General features: G+C 41.9%; 1 protein-coding gene across 6 annotated transcripts in view; it reads right to left on the bottom strand.

Annotated features, from left to right (window-relative positions):
* TTC13 (tetratricopeptide repeat domain 13) overlaps positions 1 to 21,957 on the bottom strand; it is an 80,154-nt gene that overhangs the window by 50,668 nt on the left and 7,529 nt on the right. For all 6 annotated transcript variants that reach the window (XM_025915061.2, XM_086679690.1, XM_086679691.1 and 3 more), the window contains exons 2-4: positions 10,267 to 10,361; positions 6,440 to 6,515; positions 2,167 to 2,237 (exon numbers count right to left, since the gene is read on the bottom strand). In XM_025915061.2, coding sequence (XP_025770846.1) covers positions 2,167 to 2,237; positions 6,440 to 6,515; positions 10,267 to 10,361 — 242 coding nt within the window. The remainder of the gene's footprint in view (positions 1 to 2,166; positions 2,238 to 6,439; positions 6,516 to 10,266; positions 10,362 to 21,957) is intronic.

The following is a 21,957-nucleotide window of genomic DNA, read 5'->3' as shown; positions in this document are numbered from 1 at the left end:
ATTTTTTAACCAATCTTTATATCCTGTGTTTCTGATAGTTATGGAACACGAAGACAACATAACAAATTTTCACTGAGCTCTATCCAGATGCCTCTGTGTTTGCTTTTGTTTACTCCAGTGTGTTGTGTGAATAGGCTTTTCCACACATGTCCTAATGTGGATAAGGCTGGGAAGCACCGAGACAAAGGCACAGAAGACAGAAGTCACCAAGAACAGCACCAGCAGGAAAGCCAGAGGCACTCTTGTTCCTACATCAAAATGTGTTCTAAGTGGTCACCCGGGCCTGTCCTCTGTGAGCCCGTAGTATTTGAATTTCTGCTGTTCCCCATTCTCTGTTCCTGCCCAATCAATAGCCTGCATCACCAGAAAAGGAGTCCAACTGTATAAACCACACATGCTCAAAGAAAACTTTCCCACTTGAAAGCAGCCCATTGTATCGCAGACTGATGAAAATGCTATGTCAAATATCAGTATATTAAGACCTTGCCTGGACACACAGAAATTTTGATCTACTTTCTGAATGCAATGGCAAGAGAAATCCGTTTTAAAACAATAAACGGGCAACACGAAGAGCAGCATAGAGCCAATGGAAGCATAAGATTACAGAGACTTACTGAAAAACATTTATAGTATAAAATTCAGTGAAAAGTAATATGAAATATTACGTGTATTCAGATTATAAAACACGAATGCATACACGCTTTGAAAGGTCATACGCAAAACAACTTCAATGAACGGTACAGTGGCAGAATTAGGAAATTTTTTGTTAAACTTTTTCTTTATGATTCTTATACTGCCTTCAACTACAATGGTAAAAATAGTTTTCAAAAAGTCGAATGAATTGATAATATGTCTGAAAGCTCGCACTGTTTTCTGCTATCAGTTACCAGAGATTAACTGACATTTGCTTCTATAAAGGTACCAAAACCTCCCTTTCAAACCAGGGCCAAGTGCTAACTGTGTGAAGTGCTTGCTTATATTTTCCAATATTGCAAGGCTTCACAGAAAGGCGATTTTTAACATTAATCATCTACCCTTCATCCTTCAAACTCTGCTGAAGAATGCTATTCCATATGAGCACTCAAACACACAACGGCTTGAATCTCTGGGATTTCGAGGATGAAGGCACGATTGTCAATATAATCAATTCCATGTTTCGAAAAAGAAAACAAAAGTGGTGCAGAAACTCCCAAATGAGTATTCTAAAATTCAGTTTACCTGCTGGATTGTAAATTATCTGTTGGTTCTCACTGTATTGGCACAGACGAATATGCTAGAATGGTGCTTTGAGTAGCTAAAAGGAACTGAGCACTTACTCTGTGCCAGGCACCGAGTCCTAAGTACTTTACAGAATATGTCATTTAAACCTAGCAAGAATATTTTTGGAGGTAATGGTTATTATCCCCATATGCCAGGAGGCTAAATAACTTGCTAGCAACCAGCAGAGGGGATTAGAACATGGGTATAAGTCTTTAACTCTAAAGACCATGCTTCTTCACTGCACTACTCTATTGGACACACACACATCGACAATCGGCAATGGTCAGCATCTACAAGAACACCGTTAAATAAAGATAAGGGTGTAAGGCTAACAACGTTGGGCTATTTTACGGGTCTCCACTGCAACTCTTACACATGTTTGTTTAAGCCTTTTATCTTAACCAGATTTTAATGCAGCCATCAATCAGTGAAGGCTCAATGCTGCCACTGAGGAGTCTCACAATTACACTTCAAGGGGAGAAACAAACCCACGAGTGGAACCATGCAGATCAACTCCTGCACGGAAAGTGAACCTGAATGTCCAGCATCCGTATCTTATGGGCGATGGCATGGTAGAGGGCAAAGTGAACGGAAGCTAATGGTTTTCTTTTCTTTTAAACTTGCATTTGAGTCCCATCTCTTCTAGCTGATGGTGGGGAGACTGTCAGCAAATGGCTTGACCTCCTTTGATCTCATTTTCCTCCTTTAAAATAAAGTAATACTGCAAAGATGACAATGAAAGCAGTGTTTCAAGGCCTCCGCCAAGAAAGTGCTCAGTCAGGGCTGATTTCTTTCACTTTCTCACATAACCTTAAAGTCAATGTATTCTTGTAGCACTTTACGCATAAGCCTGTATTTCTGTTGTGACTATAAACTTGAAATTACATAATTAAGAAGAGAAATTACCTGAAGCATTGTTGAAAAATGTCTTATGGCTTCATCATAGAGACCACTGCCAATCAACACATAAGCAATAGCTATGAAACAAAATACAAAAATATTAAAAGAAAGAACAAAGGATCTCACACCAGAATCGGTGACTAAATGCTTCGCTGAATCCTAAAAGGCAGCTCCAAGGGCTAGAAGCAGTTAAAGAAAACCTGGAAGTTAAGAAGATGTAATTGAATTCCTTCCACCACTCGCCACTTGCTATCAGTCTTCTGGTGCTCTCTAGATTTAAATTATTAAAGCCATCTATAAAACATTGCCTACAGAAGTAATTATCTTTTTCTAAGCCCATTGTTCACTTTCAAATACCAAATAACCTTTATGATGTTTCCCACCTATACATCAAAAGAGCTAGTAATGAGCCTCAACAAAACCCACATAACATGACAATGTGGTTTTATGGTGAAAGTTAAGAGAAACACCCAAATAGCAGCACAAGTCTCAATTCCGGGGCTGGGGGAGGGGGCAGGGGGGCAGTGGTGGTGCTGAACTTACTGCCAGTTGCCTAGTAAGGACAAAAACAGAGGCTCAAATTAATACATATGAGCAGAATGCTTCATTGTAGCCAATTCACAACAGTGCAGTGCAACAGTCTTTTTCCTACTTCTTGTATTCAAAATACCGCCAAAACACTACTCTAAATATACACTAAAGATGAATAGTTTCCAGTCAAATTGTGTAGGTAAGCGGTATTTTGAAATTAGAGCCATGACAACCTCCTAAAACACAGCAATATTTGGACTCCATTTTTTCACCTGTCCAAACCAGAATATATTATTGATATTCTACATTACATTTCATCTCTAAAACTTGCCCTAACTCCCTAAATCCCCAAATATCCCTCAAAAAACTGTATTCCTCGCTCAAAACAATACTATTTTGGTCACATTTCTTTGCAAACAAAGCTTTACTGCAACACTCTGATTCTAGGCCCTAACAAGTGTTCAAGGAGACAAGCAACTAAATCTTTTCTTGTCGTGAAGAGCTTAAATTTCCTGCCAGTTAAAAGTAGTGAAAACATGCAATGCAGAAAGAGACTATCCTTATAATTAACCTGAAAAAGGCAAATCTGAAAAGCACTGAATGTCATAACAAGACAAGAGCTTTGGGGGCATTCTTCAAAACGAAGAGGGCTGTCTTTGCCATAATTTCTTTGAAAAGAGAAATTACGGTCAAACTCATATTCAGAATAAGAAGAATGGATACCATTCCGATGTATCAGATGAGCAGATGGCCAGAGACACCCTTGGGGTGTGGGCCAGGAGCAGCAGGCGGGAAAAACAACAGTAATGGGTAACGTGCATGGCACTCTGTACATTTCCATGTATTAACTCATTTGCTCCTTGAGTGCAACGAGGCAGGTACAAAGATTATCCCCATTCAAAGACAAGGAAAGGAAACTTAGTGCAGTTAAACAAACTGTCTGAAGAGAATGCGCAGTGACACAGGCCCCAGGCTGCCCGCTCTGGGACCCACCCTCCAGACACATACCCTGCCGTAGACCACGGCTGTACTGAAACTGCCGTGTGCTGGGCTGGACTGCAAAAGGGTTTGACTTTCCTGATGATTACATGAACAGGGACTGAAATATAAACGTGTCCTGTTTGGAATGCAGGAGGACGGTGATGTATTGGAAGGCCAAGATAGGCGCTCAGGTTCTCGCTCTGCCAAACACCGGTGATCACGGGAACCTCAGTCACTTCTCATTACTCTCTGGGTCTTGCCTAACAAGCCTGCAGAACATTTTCTTAGGTTCCTTTCAGATCTAAATTTTTCGAATTTCCTACCCATCTCCCCATAATCAGTAAATATCTGTCGAGTGAACAAAAGAATAAGCGACCCATAAAAACAAATACAGTGTGAGGGGATAAATACTGTACTTGGGGACATGTTTCAATTGTTCTCCGTGGCTTGGCTGTTGAACCCCACTCAAATAAAATCAAACTCAGCTCTCAAATCTTTCTAATGGTAAATGTGTTTTGAGAAAAGCCCAAAAGAATCCATTAAAAAAAAAATCCAGGGGCGCCTGGGTGGCTCAGTCGGCTAAGCGTCTGACTTCAGCTCAGGTCATGATCTCGCAGTCTGTGAGTTCGAGCCCCGCGTCGGGCTCTGTGCTGACCGCTCAGAGCCTGGAGCCTGTTTCAGATTCTGTGTCTCCCTCTCTCTCTGCCCCTCCCCCGTTCATGCTCTGTCTCTCTCTGTCTCAAAAATAAATAAACGTTAAAAAAAAAAATTAAAAAAAAAAATCCAAATCTCGGGGCACCTGGGTGGCTTAGTTGGTCAAGCGTCCGACTTCGGCTCGGGTCATGATCTCATGGTTCGTGAGTTCGGGCCCCGCTTTGGGTTCTGTGTCTCCCTCTCTTTCTCTCTGCCCCTGCCCTGCTCGTGCTGTTTCTGTCTCTCAAAAATGAATGAACGTTAAAAAAAAAAATTTTTTTTAATCCAAATCTTGCAAAGATATAAATAAGTATCAGGGCCAAATTTTGCTGTGGCAGTACAAAGACATAAAGAGAACACCGGAATTCTCACAGAAATCATTACTGACCAGAATTCTACATCTCCTGGCAATGTGTGTGTTGACAGAAGCTGTTCTTCCAAGAAAAAAAAAATGCTGTGATATGAAAGATCCTAAGCCATGTCAGGGCCTTTAATTACATCACTTAGTATGTGAATACAGGGCTGAACAGATCCAAGGATTTCAGAAAAGGCCAAATCTGATTTCTTAACAGGCAATTAATTCTCAAAGCCCACTCAAAGAAAAACACCAAGAAGTGATTAATACTTTAAAAACAGTCAACTCTTAATTGCCTGCACAAACAGAGCAAAGGAGCCAATACAAGAAGCGCTCAGTCTTTATTTTTTTAAGTGAGCTCTAGGCCCAATGTGGGGCTTGAACTCACGACCCCGAAATCAGGAGTCACGTGCTCTCCTGACTCAGCCAGCCACACATCCTGAAGTGCTTAGTCTTAATACAAAATGCATATGGCCACAGAAAGGATAAAATAATTATGTATAAGATAGAAAAAATTCCCAAAGGTGCCTCGGGTCACCAGGTACCAGGTAGGAACACGTGCTTATGGGAAGTCCATCCAGCTGCACTGTTCAGTCTGGTCTTCAATTTTGTTTCCACTCCTTCAAGTGTAAGCTGACTAGGCAATGAATGAGACACACCCAAAGCACGTCAGACACTGGTGAAACCAGACTGTTTTATTTTTTATTTTTTATTTTTAAAAATTTTTTTTTCAACGTTTTTATTTATTTTTGGGACAGAGAGAGACAGAGCATGAACGGGGGAGGGGCAGAGAGAGAGGGAGACACAGAATCGGAAACAGGCTCCAGGCTCTGAGCCATCAGCCCAGAGCCTGACGCGGGGCTCGAACTCACGGACCGCGAGATCGTGACCTGGCTGAAGTCGGACGCTTAACCGACTGCGCCACCCAGGTGCCCCGAAACCAGACTGTTTTAAAACATGCCACGACCCAGCCAACTTGCAGGACCCCTCTGCAGATCTGAATGAACTCAACTTTTCTACACTCACAACAATAACTGACTGGCCTCCCGGTAAAATTAACCCACACCTAGCTATTTTATTACACAGAAGATTAAGTAGGTGTGAGTCCCCTCGGCTTTCACTTCTGTGCGGCTCCTATTTGATGACAGCCCAAGTGACCTTTTAATGAATGATAACCGTTCCTAAGGGCTCATGACCATCATTATTACTTTCCAGAGAAACACAGAGGTGGAAACGTCCTTACCGATCATTTCCTCCAAACCTTGCACGGTAAAACCTTGGTTGGCGAGCATAACCCATTCCAGAAACACGCTTGTAATCCAAAGCACTTGTGTATCAAAGTGAATTTCAATAACAACTGGTTCAGTTGTGATCATGTGACATTCGGCATCACGTAATACTCGTATTGCAAGACAACTGCTCGTTTATCAAGTTAAAATTTATTAGGAATGTTTGCTCGTCTTGCGAAACACTCGCAGAACAAGTTACTCGCCATCCAAGGTTTTACTGTATTTTCTCTATTTCATGTTATCCTGACATAGGGTGCACGGACCCACACAAGGGCTGAATGTCCTACCCGACATCACACCACTCATGTTGGCAGAGCTGGTGTCTGTGTTCTTTCCACTCCACCACCTTGCCTACCTGCTTGGCATCGAATCATATAAATTCTAGGCAAATACCCCAGGAGCCGCCCCCTCCCCCAGATTCAAATCTCACCTAGCTCTTCGTTTGTGCTGTCATTATCCGTGGCAAAAGGGAATCTCTTTTGTTCTGCAATAGACTTGGCCTGGCTCTGAAATAAAAACAAACAAACGTACATGTTAGCTTCTCACAAATGAAGACGAGGCTTGCAATGAAAACCTGTATTTTTACAAAGTGAAGCTACATTTGATTCATATGGAAGTGAGAAAAGGTGCACTTTAAGTCATGCCAATTGTGTACTTCAAGCACATAGCTTATGGTGTAACTGATTTGCCTCCTCCCTACCATTAGTGGTTCTGTTTCTATGAACAAGTTTCTTTTCGCTCCCATAGGGATTTATCCTGCTGGCTGCTCCACGCTCCCTCCATGTTTTCAGAGACTATTTAATGGCCTCGATTAGGTTACGAGGATCACGTTCTAGCGATCGGTCCTCCGACGCGGCTGGATGATAGAATATTGCTTTGTAAACTCTAAAAATACTTTAGAAAAAAGAGCTACCAGTTGTCCAGAGATGACGCCAGAAAGGGACCCACAAAATCTGAGCAGGAAACAAGACATTCTAGTAGAAAGTGCACAGCAGATGGTGAACATCTCCATCCTGCTCAATGCAGTAAATTGCTACAAAGAATTGCTGCAGACATATGCCCATTTGGCAGGAAAACGAAACCAAAAGTGGAAACTAGGGGCAGACAAAATGAGTAAGTTTGCTTAGTAACCGGAGTGATTTTACAGGCAGCACGGGAAATGACGGCTCTATAGGGTGCAGGAGACAAATCACATCAAACGCTACAGCGGCCACTTCCCCAGAAGATTTAACTGCTGATGCTAAGTTGGGATATGCTTAGCCTCCAGGGTACGTGTTAAAATGATCACTTCATGTGAGATTCACCTAAGACACAATTAAAACTTGTACACACACAGAGACAGGAGAAGCTAAGACAGTGAGGGACTGAAGATTTGCGGCTTTGGGCAAGACCACAGGATTAGAACTCAGTGGCGTCCTGATTAACTGAGTTCTTCTGTTTTTAAAAATGCATAGTACGGATGCCTGTAGGCATATATGATGGCCAAATAATTTTACAGGAGAGTCTCTCCTAATTGCTGTTTGTGCTTTCCAGCTCATGATTGGTGGTCATGAGCAGATGACGAACTGTGGCCTCTTGGACTTCATGGACTCAAATAACAGAGTAACAAGGCACTTCCGCTTATACTCCCTTTAATCTCAAAATCTAGAGTGATACTCAGATACGGCGTGGTATTTAGTCTGCCTATGAAACAGGTCAAGAATAATCTACCTCTGGTTAAAACACTGGTTGAAAGCTAGAGGCCAGAAGGGCATCCCATGTCGGGATGAATGCGCACTTCATTCCATGCAGGACTCCAGACAAAATGGAACATCTGAAACTTCTACTACTATGGGAATGTTTAACACTGAATGTTTAACCTGATGACTAGAGAGGAAGTCTCTCAGCTCTTTCGCATTTTGTTCTATAGCTGGAAGCTTCCACACAGCTATGGGGAGCCTTACAGTGAGATCCTCGCAAGACTTAAGAAGCGGCAGATGTAACAACATGTGAAGGCATCACAGTACATACATCCCGTGTGACCAGACACGAGGCTCTCCTCTTTGTTAGGCGGTCACAGATAAGCACGCAGATGTAAAATACTTTTCCGCTTAGTAAGTTACGTATAGCCAAGGAAAGGAGTCTATGAATATCGCTTTTAGTACTTAAAAAGGTCTAATTGTTTCATCCAGTACTCAGTGAGAGTTTCCCATTTGCCAAGGCTCTGGGCAGAAAGGCACAGGAAGAAAACAAAAATGAAATCCCATAAAAGGATATCATTTACTTGGGGCGCCTGGTGGCTCAGTCAGTTAAGCGTCCAACTTTTGATTTCAGCTCAGGTGGTGATCTCACAGTCCTGTGTTGGGCTCTGCACTGTCAGTGTTGAGCCTGCTTGGGGTTTCCCTCTCTCCCTCTCTCTGCCTTTCCCCTACTCTCCCTCTGTCTCTGTCTCTCTCTCTCTCAAAATAAATAAATAAACTTAAAAAAAAAAAAAAAAGAAATCATTACCCAGCAACATCAAGAGTATACTGAAGAGCATATCTGAGTTAAAGTGTTTTTATTTTACTAGAAATAGCATCTAACAGAAGTGGGCAGAAAAGTATAATATGGACAAATTAACTTCTATCAATAAAGAGTCTTTCCCACTTTTTTTTTATTAAAAAAATTTTTTTATAATCTTTATTTTTGAGAGAGAGAGAGACAGCATGAGCAGGGAAGGAACAGGAGGGAGAAGGAGACAAAGAATCTGAAGCGGGCTCCAGGCTCTGGGCTGTCAGCACAGAGCCCGACGTGGGGCTCAAACCCACGAACTGTGAGATCGGAACCTGAGCCGAAGTCGGACGCTTAACCGACTGAGCCACCCAAGCGCCCCAAGTCTTTCCCACCTAATACTGCATCTGTAGATATCTTCTGTGGACAGTGGGGAGAAGCTCCAATCAAAGACGTTAATGCACACAGCCCCACTTTGCTGGGACACCAACTCCAACCCATCCTCAGGTCACTGCTTACGCTTCAAGTTCTGAAAACTGTCCTACCTGACCCCCCTAATTTAAAGGGAGATTATGTTGATCTTTTGCTATACCTCTATGTTCATTTGTATAATTATCTGGTTAGTGACTAGGAGTCACGAGTGCAGGGACTGAGGCTAGCTGGCTCACTGTGGCATTATTCCCAGTACTTACTTAGCACAACGCCTGGCACATAATAGGTGCAAAATAAATATCTGGAGAATTAATGAAGAAATGAATAGTCGAACTCCCATATTTTCAACCTAGGGAAAATGAAAGGCCAAGATTGATGAGCTTTCTCCCATAGGTTACTAGCTAGTGCCATCTTAAACTAGAAATGCAACACGGAGAAAATATTTGAATTACTGTCAGTAAGACGGTAGGTCCCTAATAATTCTAAGAATCTAATCCCCTCCCCAAGGTGGGGATTACCCAATTTCTACTTAAGTGTTTTCATTGGTGGCCAACTCACTACAAGCTAGCCCATTCTGGTTGGGGACCAGTCTAATTCAAGTTCTTCCATATATCGAGTTGATCGCTATGCAATGAGTTAGGTAACATCTGTTGATCATTCTTTGGCTTGCAAACTCTACCCATTTTCAGTAGTTCTCACATGCAAAGGCAAAGCTTTATCTGGAGAAGAGAGAGCAACCTAAAGGGAAATTTTAAACACAAGAAGCAAACAGTATCTATGTGGATATTGAAGGAAAAGGCCTGGAGAAAAAAATATGTTCACCTTGGGCACTGAAAGAACAACTCAGCCTCAAAGAATTAAGTGTGAACAACAACAACAAAAAAAAGAGCCTTGCACCTGAGGCAGCTAGGCTGGAGGAGTGTACGTGCTACCGTGAACAGGCAGAGACAGACGTTATGTAGTGCCAGGAACTCATCCCTGGAGTGGAGAGGCCTCCTATACAGTTCAGCGGGTACTGACAGTTAAAAACATAGATATAAAAGATATCCACACAGGCAAAAGCTGGAAGAATAATATATTATACCTTAAAATACATTAGGTTCCTAGGAGTAAGGCTCAGCCATTATCTCCCCTTTATTCCTTGGAACTGAGAAGTAAAAAGGCCAAGGTCTAGAATGATCAACCATTCAATCCATAAGTCATAATAATGTAATGTGACTAAATACCAGATGACCTATCTTTATCTTATGCAAATAGAACCAACTAGTTGATAAACAGAGGTGACCTGTGCCTTTTGAAACATGTGTCATTGTACTTTAGGTCATAAAGACAGAAGCATGGACAGAAGATGCGTACCAGGATCTTTTCAGTGTTGAGGGAAAGCAGTGAGTCACAGGGTGGCGGCCCTTTGGGTTCACAGTCTGAGTCGTGGAAGTTCAGAAAGGATGACTCTGAAAAGCAAACATCCCTGGTTATTCTCCGAACCTGAAATTTATGGTTCTTAGGTTCTTAACTATGAATTATAATGTTAGGAACACACACATGTGCGCGCGCGTGCGCGCGCGCGCACACACACACACACACACACACACACACACAGAATCTACCAAACCAAAATAAGGACAAGGCAAAAAAGCACCAAAAGGGGCATCCTGCCTTCCACCTTACAGCTGTGTCACATTCTACAGTTTCCAAATACCTTGCATAGCTGTCATGACTGTCCCCACAACCAGTCACTAATACAGTACTTGTTAAGATCCCTTTTTCAGACATCTCCTACCTGGCAGCATTTACCATAGGTTAAAAAAAATTACAAAAGGGAGAACAAAGTCGAGCCAGGGAGATCTAATGTTAAAAGATATGTACCAGGGGTCTAGAATCCAGAATATATAAATAAGTCCTGATTTCAACAACAAAAAGACAACCCAATTAAAAAATGGGCAAAGGACTGGAATAGGCAATTCTCCAAAGAAGATACACAAATGGCCACTGAATAAATGGAAAGATGCTCTACATCATTATTGATTAGGGATGTAAATCAAACCACAATGAGGTTTGCCACAATAACGGCTTTTTTTTTTTTTATTGTCGAGGCAAACAAGTGTTAGCAAGGATGTAGAAAAATTAGAGCCCTTGTACATTGCTGTGTAAAATGGTGTGGCCACTGTGGAAGATAGTTTACTGGTTCATCCAAAAGTTGAACATAGAATTACCATATGGTCCTACTATTCCATCCCTAGGAATATACCCAAAAGAACTAAAAACAGGAACCCAAACAAGTATGTGAACATGCATCTTCACAGAAGCAATATTTAACAATAACCAAATGGTAGAAACAGCCCAAATGTCCATCAACAGACAATGGACAAACTGTGGTATATACATACAGTGGAATACTATTCAGTCTTAAAACAGAAATAAAGTACTACAATCACCATTAATTAGTACACTTTACTCTTCAAATAATAAATCTACATTTATACTTTAACCATTTCAAAATTTGGAGACTTTTCACTCTAAGCTACATCTAAAATGCTAGCCTATATTTGGAAACATTCAAATATTAAAGATAAATTTTTTAAAAAAGAATGAAATACTTTACATGTTCATATAACATGAAAGAACCTCCAAAATATAATGAGTAAGAACCTCCAAAACAAAAACTAAGTGAAAGAAGCCAGACACAAAAAGTCACATATTGTGTGAGCTCACTGATACGAAATAACCAGAAAAGGTAAATCCATAGACACAGAATGCACATCCATGGCTGAAGGAGGGAAGAGGAAGAAACTGCTGAGGGGTGAGGGGCTTACTTTGGAGTGATGGAAAGGTTTTGGGGTGGTTGCACAACATTGTGACTGTACTCAATGCCACAGGGCTGTTCATCGGAAAACATTTAAATTTATGTTATGTGAATTTTGCCTCAACAATTATTTTTAAACCCATGCTGTAATTCAGCAGTCATTAAAGAGCATCAAATTGTGTTCAAGCGACCATGTGAACCGACAGAGATAAATTCTCATTTGTGTCTGTCTTAACAGCTGGAGACTAGAGCTAATATACCAAAGAAGCCCTGGATGGTGAGTGATTTCTGAAGCTGGAAGGTTAAATTTCACAAGGCCCAAGCAGAGTTTAAATGGATGGGTGGGTTCTGCTAGTATCATCCTCAATGGGGAAAAACTGAGCGTTTTTCCCCTAAGGTCAAGAACACGACAGGGATGTCCACTCTCACCACTGTTATTCAACACAATATTGGAAGTTCTAGCCTCAACAATCAGACAACACAAAAAAATAAAAGGCATCTAAATCAGCAAGGAGGAAATCAAACTTTCACTCTTCACAGACAACATGATACTCCATGGAAAACCCAAAAGATTCCACCAAAAAACGACCAGAACAGATGCATGAATTCAGCAAAGTCGCAGGATATGAAATCAATGCACAGAAATTGGCTGCATTTCTATACACCAATAATGAGGCAACAAAAGGAGAAATCAAGGTATCAATCGCATTTACAATTGCACCAAAACCCATTAAATACCTAGGAATAAGCCTAAGAGGTGAAAAATCTATACACTGAAAACTATAAAAAGCTTATAAAAGAAACTGAAGAAGGCACCAAAAAATGGAAAAATATTCCATGCTCATGGATTGGAGGAAAAAATATTGCTAAAATGTCAATACTACCCAAAGCAATCTACATATTCAATGCAATCCCTATCAAAATAACAGCAGCATTCTTCACAGAGCTAGTACAAACAATCCCAAAATTTGTATGGAACCAGAAAAGACATCAAATAACAAAAGCAATCCTGAAAAAGAAAACCAAAGCTGGAGGCATCCCAATTCTGGACTTCAAGATGTATTACAAAGTTGTAATCATCAAGACAGTATGGTACTGGCACAAAAACAGACACTTAGATCAATGGAACAGAATAGAGAACCCAGAAATTGACCCACAAACGTAAGGCCAGTTAATCTTTGACAAAGCAGGAAATAATATCCAATGGAATAAAGACATTCTCTTCAGCGAATGCTGTTGGGAAAACTGGACAGCGACATGCAGAAGAATGAACCTGGACCACTTTCTTACACCCTACACAAAAACAAACTCAAAATGGATGAAAAACCTAAGCATAAGACAGGAAGCCGTCAAAATCCTAGAGGAGAAAGCAGGCAACAACCTCTTTGACCTTGGCCACAGCAACTTCTTACTCAACATGTCTCTGGAGGCAAGGGAAACAAAAGCAAAAATGAACTATCGTGACCTCATGAAGATAAAAAGCTTCTGCACAGCAAAGGAAACAATCAGCAAAACTAAAAGGCAGCTGATGGAATGGGAAAAGATATTTGCAAATTACGTACCTGATAAAGGGTTAGTATCCTAAATCTATAAAGAACTTATCAAACTCAACACCAAAAAAACAAATAATCCAGTGAAGAAATGGGCAAAAGACATGAATCGACACTTCTCCAAAGACATCCAGATGGCTAACAGATGCATGAAAAAATGCTCAACATCACTCATCATCAGGCAAATATAAATCAAAGCCACAGTGAGATTCTACCTCACACTTGTCAGAATATCTAAAATTAACAACTCAGGCAACAACAGATGTTGGTGAGGATGCAGAGAAAAAGGAATCCTTTTGCACTGCTGTTGGGAATGCAAGCTGGTGCAGCCAGTCTGGAAAACAGTATGGAGTTTCCTCAAAAAATTAAAAATAGAATTATCTTATGGCCCAGCAATTGCAGTGGTAGGTATTTATCCAAAGGATACAGGTATGCTGTTTTGATGGGGAACATGCACCCCAATGTTCACAGCAGTGCTGTTGACAATAGTCAAAGGAAGGAAAGAGCCCAAATGCCCATTGACAGATGAATGGATAAAGAAGAAGTGGCATATACATACAATGGAATGTTACTCAGCAATCAAAAAGAATGAAATCTTGCCATTTGCAACATTGTGGATGGAGTGTGTTATGCTAAGTGAAATTAGTCAGAGAAAGACAAATATCATATGACTTCACTCATATGTAGAATTTAAGATACAAAACAGATGAACATAAGGGAAGGGAAGCAAAAATAATATAAAAACAGGGAGGGGGACAAAACAGAAGAGACTCTTAAATACAGAGCACTGAGGGTTGCTGGAGGGGAGGTGGGTGGAGGGATGGGCTAAATGGGCAAGGGGCATTAGGAGGACACGTGCTGGGATGAGCACTGGGTGTTATACGTAGGGGGTAGGTCACTGGGTTCCATTCCTGCATCATTATTGCACTATGCGCTAACTGACTTGGATATAAATGTAAAAAATAAGTAAATAGTAAGAGGGTGGGTGGGTTCAGACTGGGGAACAGAGAGAATGGGTATTCCGCGTGGGATGAGCGGTGTACACAGAAGTATAAAGGTGAGAAAACGCGAAGGAGCAGTAAGCAGGCGACCCTGGCTAGAGGGAGCTGGTGTTGGAAAATAAAAGATGGGGGGCGCCTGGGTGGCGCAGTCGGTTAAGCGTCCGACTTCAGCCAGGTCACGATCTCGCGGCCCGTGGGTTCGAGCCCCGCATCGGGCTCTGGGCTGATGGCTCAGAGCCTGGAGCCTGTTTCCAATTCTGTGTCTCCCTCTCTCTCTGCCCCTCCCCCGTTCATGCTCTGTCTCTCTCTGTCCCAAAAATAAATAAACGTTGAAAAAAAAAAAGAAAGAAAAAAAAAAAGAAAGAAAAGAAAAGATGGAAGGTTGGAACGTGAGTGGTCAGACTGGGGAGTCTTGGGGCCAAGAGAAAGGCTTTAGTCTCACGTGAGTGAGGAGGCAGTAATGGTTGTCGGTAGGTAGTTGGAAATAACATTAATTTATAACCCATTTCTTCTTAAAGCTAACATTTGGGGCCTTGCCATATGCGAAGCACTGCAGTAAGCATTGCATATACGTGGCCTCATTCTATTCTAACAATCCCTCCACTTGGTGGGATTCACTTAGGTTTCGATGAACATGCATCGGTATAATTGTAAGTGGATGCACTCATTCCCTTCTGTGAAACCTAACCGTCTTTGGGCAATTAGGCTGTCCTTCCCCCCTTCTGATAAATAGTATTTTACAAGTATGCTTGACCTATATTTTTTAAATTCACCCAATCTGGCAATTAAATTCTAACCAATACAATTGCTGAGGCAAAGGGTGTAAATAACTTTAAGACCTTTCACATACGCTGCCCCATTTCCCTCCCAGGATGTAATAATAATTTCATTCCCACCCAACAGTGTAGAAGATGGTCTATTTCACTCTGCTCAGAGTATTCCGTTCTTTTCATCTCTTCCTAATCTGAAAATAGCACTAGTGAGACCAAACTCTTGGTTTACTGCCCATTTGTATCTCTTCTTTTGTAAATCATGTGTTTCCTCTGCTAATTTTTAAGTCATTTTAGGGGTGCCTGGGTGGCGCAGTCGGTTAAGCGTCCGACTTCAGCCAGGTCATGATCTCGCGGTCCGTGAGTTCGATCCCCGCGTCGGGCTCTGGGCTGATGGCTCGGAGCCTGGAGCCTGTTTCCGATTCTGTGTCTCCCTCTCTCTCTGCCCCTCCCCCGTTCATGCTCTGTCTCTCTCTGTCCCAAAAAAATAAATAAACGTTAAGTCATTTTATCTATTCTGGCCTAAGGTATAGAAGCGAATGTCTATCTATTTTCCAGTTCTCTCAGAACGATTTTGAACATCACCTTTACAATACATTATAGTCACCGGGGTCTTAAAGGAAGCTTTGAGATAAGTTATACCCAACTAAAATAGCTCTCACAGATGACTATTCAATCTATACGGGCACTGATGTTTAAAATATTACAGTAGGACTTCATGTTCATTCTAGAAAATAGAAAAAAAAAATCACAAAACATAAAAAAAAAAAGTCATTTAGAATACTACCATACATTGAGATCCACTGTGAAAACCTTGGCGTTAATTACTGTAATTAAGAGGGACAATTCTTGAAATCAGACAGACTGGGTTTGAATTCCTGTTCTCTGCAACTACTTACTAGCTCTTGGTCACTGATCTAGCGGCCTCATCAATCTTCGGTTTCTTCATTTGTAAAACAGGGTCGCTGATGGTATCTACTTCACAGGAGTGGTTGATTTAAACAAGATTATAGGGGCACCTGGGTGGCTCAGTGAGTTAAGTGTCCATCTGTTGATTTCGGCTCATGTCAGGATCTCCCGGTTCATGGGATCCAGCCCCACGTCAGGCTCTTTGCTGACAGCACAGAGCCTGCCTGGATTCTCTCTTTCCCTCTCTCTCTCTCTCTCTCTCTCAAAATCAGTAAATAAACTTTAAAAAAATAAACAAGGAGATATAAGTAAAGTATTTGGTACAGTTTCTGGCACAAAGGAGACAGAGGATGTTTGCTATTGTTACCATTAGGTTGTGAGGAGATACACTGTTTTGTAACCTGCCCTTTTAATGTAACAATATAATATAAACACTTCCCCATTTGATTGAACTTTCTTCTGCAAACTATTTAAATTTAAACTTAGTGAGGTTATATATCATTTAAAAAAATTTTTTTAACGTTTATTTATTTTTGAGACAGAGAGAGACAGAGCATGAACGGGGGAGGGGCAGAGAGAGAGGGAGACGCAGAATTGGAAGCAGGCTCCAGGCTCTGAGCCAACAGCCCAGAGCCCGACGCGGGGCTCGGACTCACGGACCTGGAGATCGTGACCTGAGCTGAAGTCGGACGCTTAACCGACTGAGCCACTCAGGCGCCCCGATTATATATCATTTTTAATTTAATATCTTTAAGATTTCAGTGCTCTACGATAAACCTGTATTTTGTTGTTTCTAGACTAACTCCTTCTAATGATCTGCCTATTGACTTCAATAGTTTCACAATGTATCCTTAAAATAAATGCACACATTTTAACATAAAGGAAAGCCTCATCAATTTTTTTTCCCAAAAGTTTCTTGGCTATTTGGATCAACATTCTTCCTTCAAATAAACTTGTCATTAAGGATCCAAAACCAAAATGTCCCTCTTGGGATTTTTATTGGAATTGGTAAAACCATAGGGGGACCTGAGTGGCTCAGTCAGTTTGGTGTCCAACTTCGGCTCAGGTCATGATCTCATGGTTGGTGAGTTTGGGCCCCACCTCAGGCTCTGTGCTGACAGCTCAGAGCCTGGAGCCTGCTTTGGATTCTGTCTCCCTCAAAAATAAATAAGCACTAAAAAAAATTTTTTTTAATAAATAAAAAAGAAAAAAAAAACCAAATAGGAGAATCCTTCCTTCATATGGTAAAATGCATCCATGTTAACCCATAGCCATATAGAGCATCTTCCCACTGGATGCTCATGTTAAAAGTCTTATCAAAAGGTGAAATTCTGGGTCAGTAAATGAAGTATTAATGTCAGGAATAAGCAGGAGTACTAGTACTGAACAGTTTTTTGGAGGTTTTCTCTAGTTCAATGAGACGCTAAATGAGTATAAATACTAAAAAGACCCTGATATCATTACATGTAGAGGATGCAATTATCCACTGAATAAATGGAAGTATTAAAAGAGCTGCTAGGAATTCAGTGATGCTGTTGTTCACATCCGCAGGAAACTCCCCGAGCAAGCCGCTTCCCCTGACTCTGCTCTAGTTCGTAGGGTCTTTAAGCTGCCGTGATTTCACATTTCTGTGTGATTTCGCTTACTGTTGGTTTCCCTCCCTGAACTGTAGTATTCGTATACAAGGACAGGGGTCATTTCTGGTTTTGTGGACCACTGAGCAGTGAATAGAACAAGGTAGATGTGCAACAAACACGTAATCAATGGCCATCCACCAATTTCCTTTCAATCACAACAAATTTGAATGTGTAAATTCTATAGAAAAATTGTAAAATTTCACATAGGCCAATAAAACACTTGAATAGATTAAATTTTGTAAAGTACTCCTCTGCTCGTTAATCTACAGTTTTAGCAATTCTTTAAAAAAAAATTTTTTTTTTAATGTTTACTTTTCAGAGATTGAGAGAGAGAGAGAGAGAGAGAGAGCATGAGCAGGGGAGGGACAGAGAGAGGGAGTCACAGAATCTGAAACAGGCTCTAGGCTCTGAGTTGTCAGCACAGAGCCTGATGCGGGGCTTGAACTCATAAACCGTGAGATCATGAGTTTAACCAACTGAGCCACCCAGGTGTCCCTTCTTACTCTTTATTTTACCAAAAATTTTTAAATCAGGAAAGCTGGCTGAACTTTATCAAGTGCTTTTGGAATTTCTTTAATCATATGATTTTTCTCCATGACTTACTAAGGTGATTAATTCAATTTTTTTTTTTTTTAAGTTGAACCACCTTTGCACTTCTAAGATAAATTCTAATTGGTCAAGGCACATCATTACTTTAATTTCTGGTTTCAACTTATTAGTATTTTACTTAGGATTTTTATAACTGTGCTATAGCTTTCTACCCATACTTGCCACTATATTAAGTTCTGTCATCCATGTTTTTCGCTGATTTGAGGTCTATAAGAGAAAAACAGCTTATTACAGTTGTACCTAGACTTCTCTGGGAACAGGTTAAATTTCTTCTTTGATCTAAAACTGTTTTGTTCGATATGGCTTGAATTGTCTAACAATAACAACCCAACAATCTATATTTAGATGGAATAGGTTTTCATACAACTAGGAAAAGCCTCTGTTTTCCTCCTTGCTCAGATAATGCAAGTAAAATTTAAAGATAATTACTACACGGGGCGCCTGCGTGGCTCAGTCAATTAAGTGTCTGACTTCAGTTCAGGTCATTATCTCATAGTTGGTGAGTTCAAGCCCCGCATCGGGCTCTGTGCTGACAGCTCAGGGCTTGCAGCCTGCTTCGGATTCTGTGTCACCCTCTCTCTCTACCCCTCCCCCACGCTCTCTCTCTCTAAAATAAACATTTTAAAAAATTAATTACTTAAGAAATATTCTCGAAACACATTACAGAATCTCATCTTTTTCTTCCAGATCATCTTCCTGGACATTTATTTATTGCTTCATATTTTTAACCTTATTAGCGGAATTTCTTCACATTTGTCTCTTCATTCTAATGGCCTCTACCACTGTCCACACAGCCCCTCATTCCTAGTGGACGTTTGCATTTGCTCACCTATTTATGTGTTAGCCTTATCAGGTTTATCTATTTTCTTCTTTTTTGAAAAAAAAAGAAAAAAACAACTCTTGGATCGATTTATCAATACTATTGTTGCTCTGTTCCTAATTCATTTATTCTGGCTTTGTTCTAGACAAGCTTCCAATTTCCCAATCGTTTTCTTGTTGCTCAAGCTTAGTATCCAGTTCATTTATTCCCGTCTTTCTTCAATACCAAGAAGCCACGGAAGGCTCCAGCAGAAGAAAGATCATGGAAGGTTGTGTGAGGAGAGAGAGAGAAGGGCCGGAAGACTAGCAAGGAGGCCATGGCCAGCTAAAACAGGGGAAAAGTGCAAACATAGAGGCCACCGGGTTGAAAAGGGAGGGTCAGACTCCAAAGAGATATATGAGGTTAAAAAAAAAGGGGCGCCTGGGTGGCGCAGTCGGTTAAGCGTCCGACTTCAGCCAGGTCACGATCTCGCGGTCCGTGAGTTCGAGCCCCGCGTCGGGCTCTGGGCTGATGGCTCGGAGCCTGGAGCCTGTTTCCGATTCTGTGTCTCCCTCTCTCTCTGCCCCTCCCCCGTTCATGCTCTGTCTCTCTCTGTCCCAAAAATAAATAAACGTTGAAAAAAAAAATAAAATAAAAAAAAATAAAAAAAATAAAAAAATAAAAAAAGCCAGGGCTTTGAGAAAAAGTAGGCATGGGAAGAGGACAAAGGCATGGCTTTCCATTTTGTGTAGCAACAAGAGGGGAAGTACCATTAACTGAAATGGAAAGTTTGACAGGAAAAGTGGTTCTAGGGGGCAGTCAAGGGCCAATTCCAGAGAAAGGCAAGAGCTACAGATATGAAGGTGATGACCATTAACTTAAGATGGATGAGTAAACAGGGGGTATAGGTGGATCTCTGCCAGCTCAGCTCAGGAAGCTTAAATGTAATAAGAAAAGAGCTGACCCTGGCGGGGACGAGATATTTAAAAGGAGGGCAAATTAATGACCTTTTTCTAAACAACTGTCTAGAGTCATTTATTTGAGGGCCGCCTGGGTGGCTCAGTCGGCTGAGCGCCTAACTCGATTTTCACTCAGGTCATGATCCCAGCCAGGGTCGTGGGATCGAGCCCCACATCGGACTCCGTCCTGAGTACGGAGCTGACTTAAGATTCTCTCTTTCTCCCTCTGCCCCTCTCCCCTGCTCGCGTACGTACCCTCTCTCTTAAAACATGGAAAGAAAAACAGAAAGAATTAGTTTTTTTGAATTGTTCTGCAGCCTTGCCATAAAACTACACACAGAGTTATTATAATGATTTTCATTCTTCATTATACTCCCTTATTCCTGAAGTCAAGTATTTGTTTCTTCTCATTTTTCTTGACCAGCCTTGCGAGGTAACTGTCTAAACTTCACCAGTACTTTCGAAGAACCAGCTCTGATAGTGAAATTTGACTCAATCTGAAGTCAGAGAAAGAGTAATTACTGTGGAGGCAAAGTCGGAGAGTCGTTGAGAGTGTGGGCTGTGGAGCCGGACTGACCCGGCTCAGATGCCTCACTGGGTGACTTGGCGCAAGTCCTTCTGTATCTCTTAGCCTCAGTTTCCTCATTTATAGAACAGGAACGACTACCCCCACATACCCTCACAGGCCTATTACGAGGAATAGACGTGATGCCCACAGTTCACAGGAAATGGTTGTCACAGGTTGGTAGGGCCGGCCCTTGAACCACACGGGTTTGAACTGCGTGGGTCCAGTTACATGCAGGTTTTTTAAAATAAACATAGATATTGCTGTAAACATATTTTCTCTTCATGATTTTCGTAACCACGGTTCCTTCTCTCTAGCTTATTTTAGTCTAAGAATACAGAATGTAATACATATACAAAATACGTGTTCCTCGACTGCTTGTTATTAGTAAGGCTTCCGGTCAACAGTAGGCTATTAGCAGTTAAGTTTTGGGGGAGTCGGAAGTGGCACATGGACTTTTGATGGTGTGGGAGGCAGGGGGGAACTGGTTGGTGCCCCTAACCCCCTAAGGGTCCACTATATACATATCTCGGAAATTGCCATTTTTTTCTGTTAATTTCTTCTTCCTTCTTAAGATTATTTTGGTCTTCGCAGAGCTTGACAGCTTTCGAAATGCCCTCGCAACACTCTGTCCACTGGTCCTCCCTCCTCCGAGACAGGGAGGACACACCTTAGGCGGATCACACACGTGGGGAAACGAGGTCAGTGTTAACGCACGTGTTTAAGTCACAAGACGAAGAAATCGCCCGCATCTGTGCTCCGGGACACCACATCAACAGAGGTGCACGGTCCGCTTGTCACCACTCATTCTGCCCCTGCTGGGTCCTAGCAATGCCCTCAGGCTTCCTTCCTGTCCTCCCAAACCCCACAGACCACTGATTTTAAGAAGAGCGGTTTCGGTAAAGACACAAGGGGCCAACTGCAGTAGCTTTGGCAAAGGATGGGAGATGGGGAGACAGTGCACAGAAGCATCTCCTCTGAGGAATTCTGCTGTAAAGGAAGCGGAGAGAGAGAGAGACAAGAGGTGGATGGAGGGGCAGGTAGTCCTGTCTTGGTTTCTTGTGTTTCCCAGACAGGAGTTCTCACAGCCATCTGTATGCTGACGGAAGGCAAGAGGGAGTGAGCGCTCCCGCACAGGGAGCGTGCCCCACTCCGCAGAGGCTCCCACAGCTCCGCACAGCGCCAGGACCAAAGGCAGAAGCTAACCTAGGGCTGCAGGCACGCTGCAGCTGTGATGGTGGGAAGCACGGAAGTTCTCTGCTGATTGCATCTTCCTCAATCAAATTACCTCCTAGGGAGGAGAGGAGACTGGGGGGCGGCGGGGGGCATTGGAAGTACCACGTGTTTGTCACACAGTCATGTCGGCAGGTGAAAGGGCCTGAAAGTTTGCAAGCAGCACGCTCAGAGCCGATCCCTGAAGGAAGACGTTTTAGAAGGGATTCAAC

This window comes from Puma concolor, chromosome D2 (assembly GCF_028749965.1).
Source record: "Puma concolor isolate L17-30 chromosome D2, mPumCon1.1.hap2, whole genome shotgun sequence".
Taxonomy (NCBI): domain Eukaryota; kingdom Metazoa; phylum Chordata; class Mammalia; order Carnivora; family Felidae; genus Puma; species Puma concolor.
Note: the sequence above shows the minus strand (reverse complement) of the source record. Positions and strands in the feature narration are given on the sequence as shown.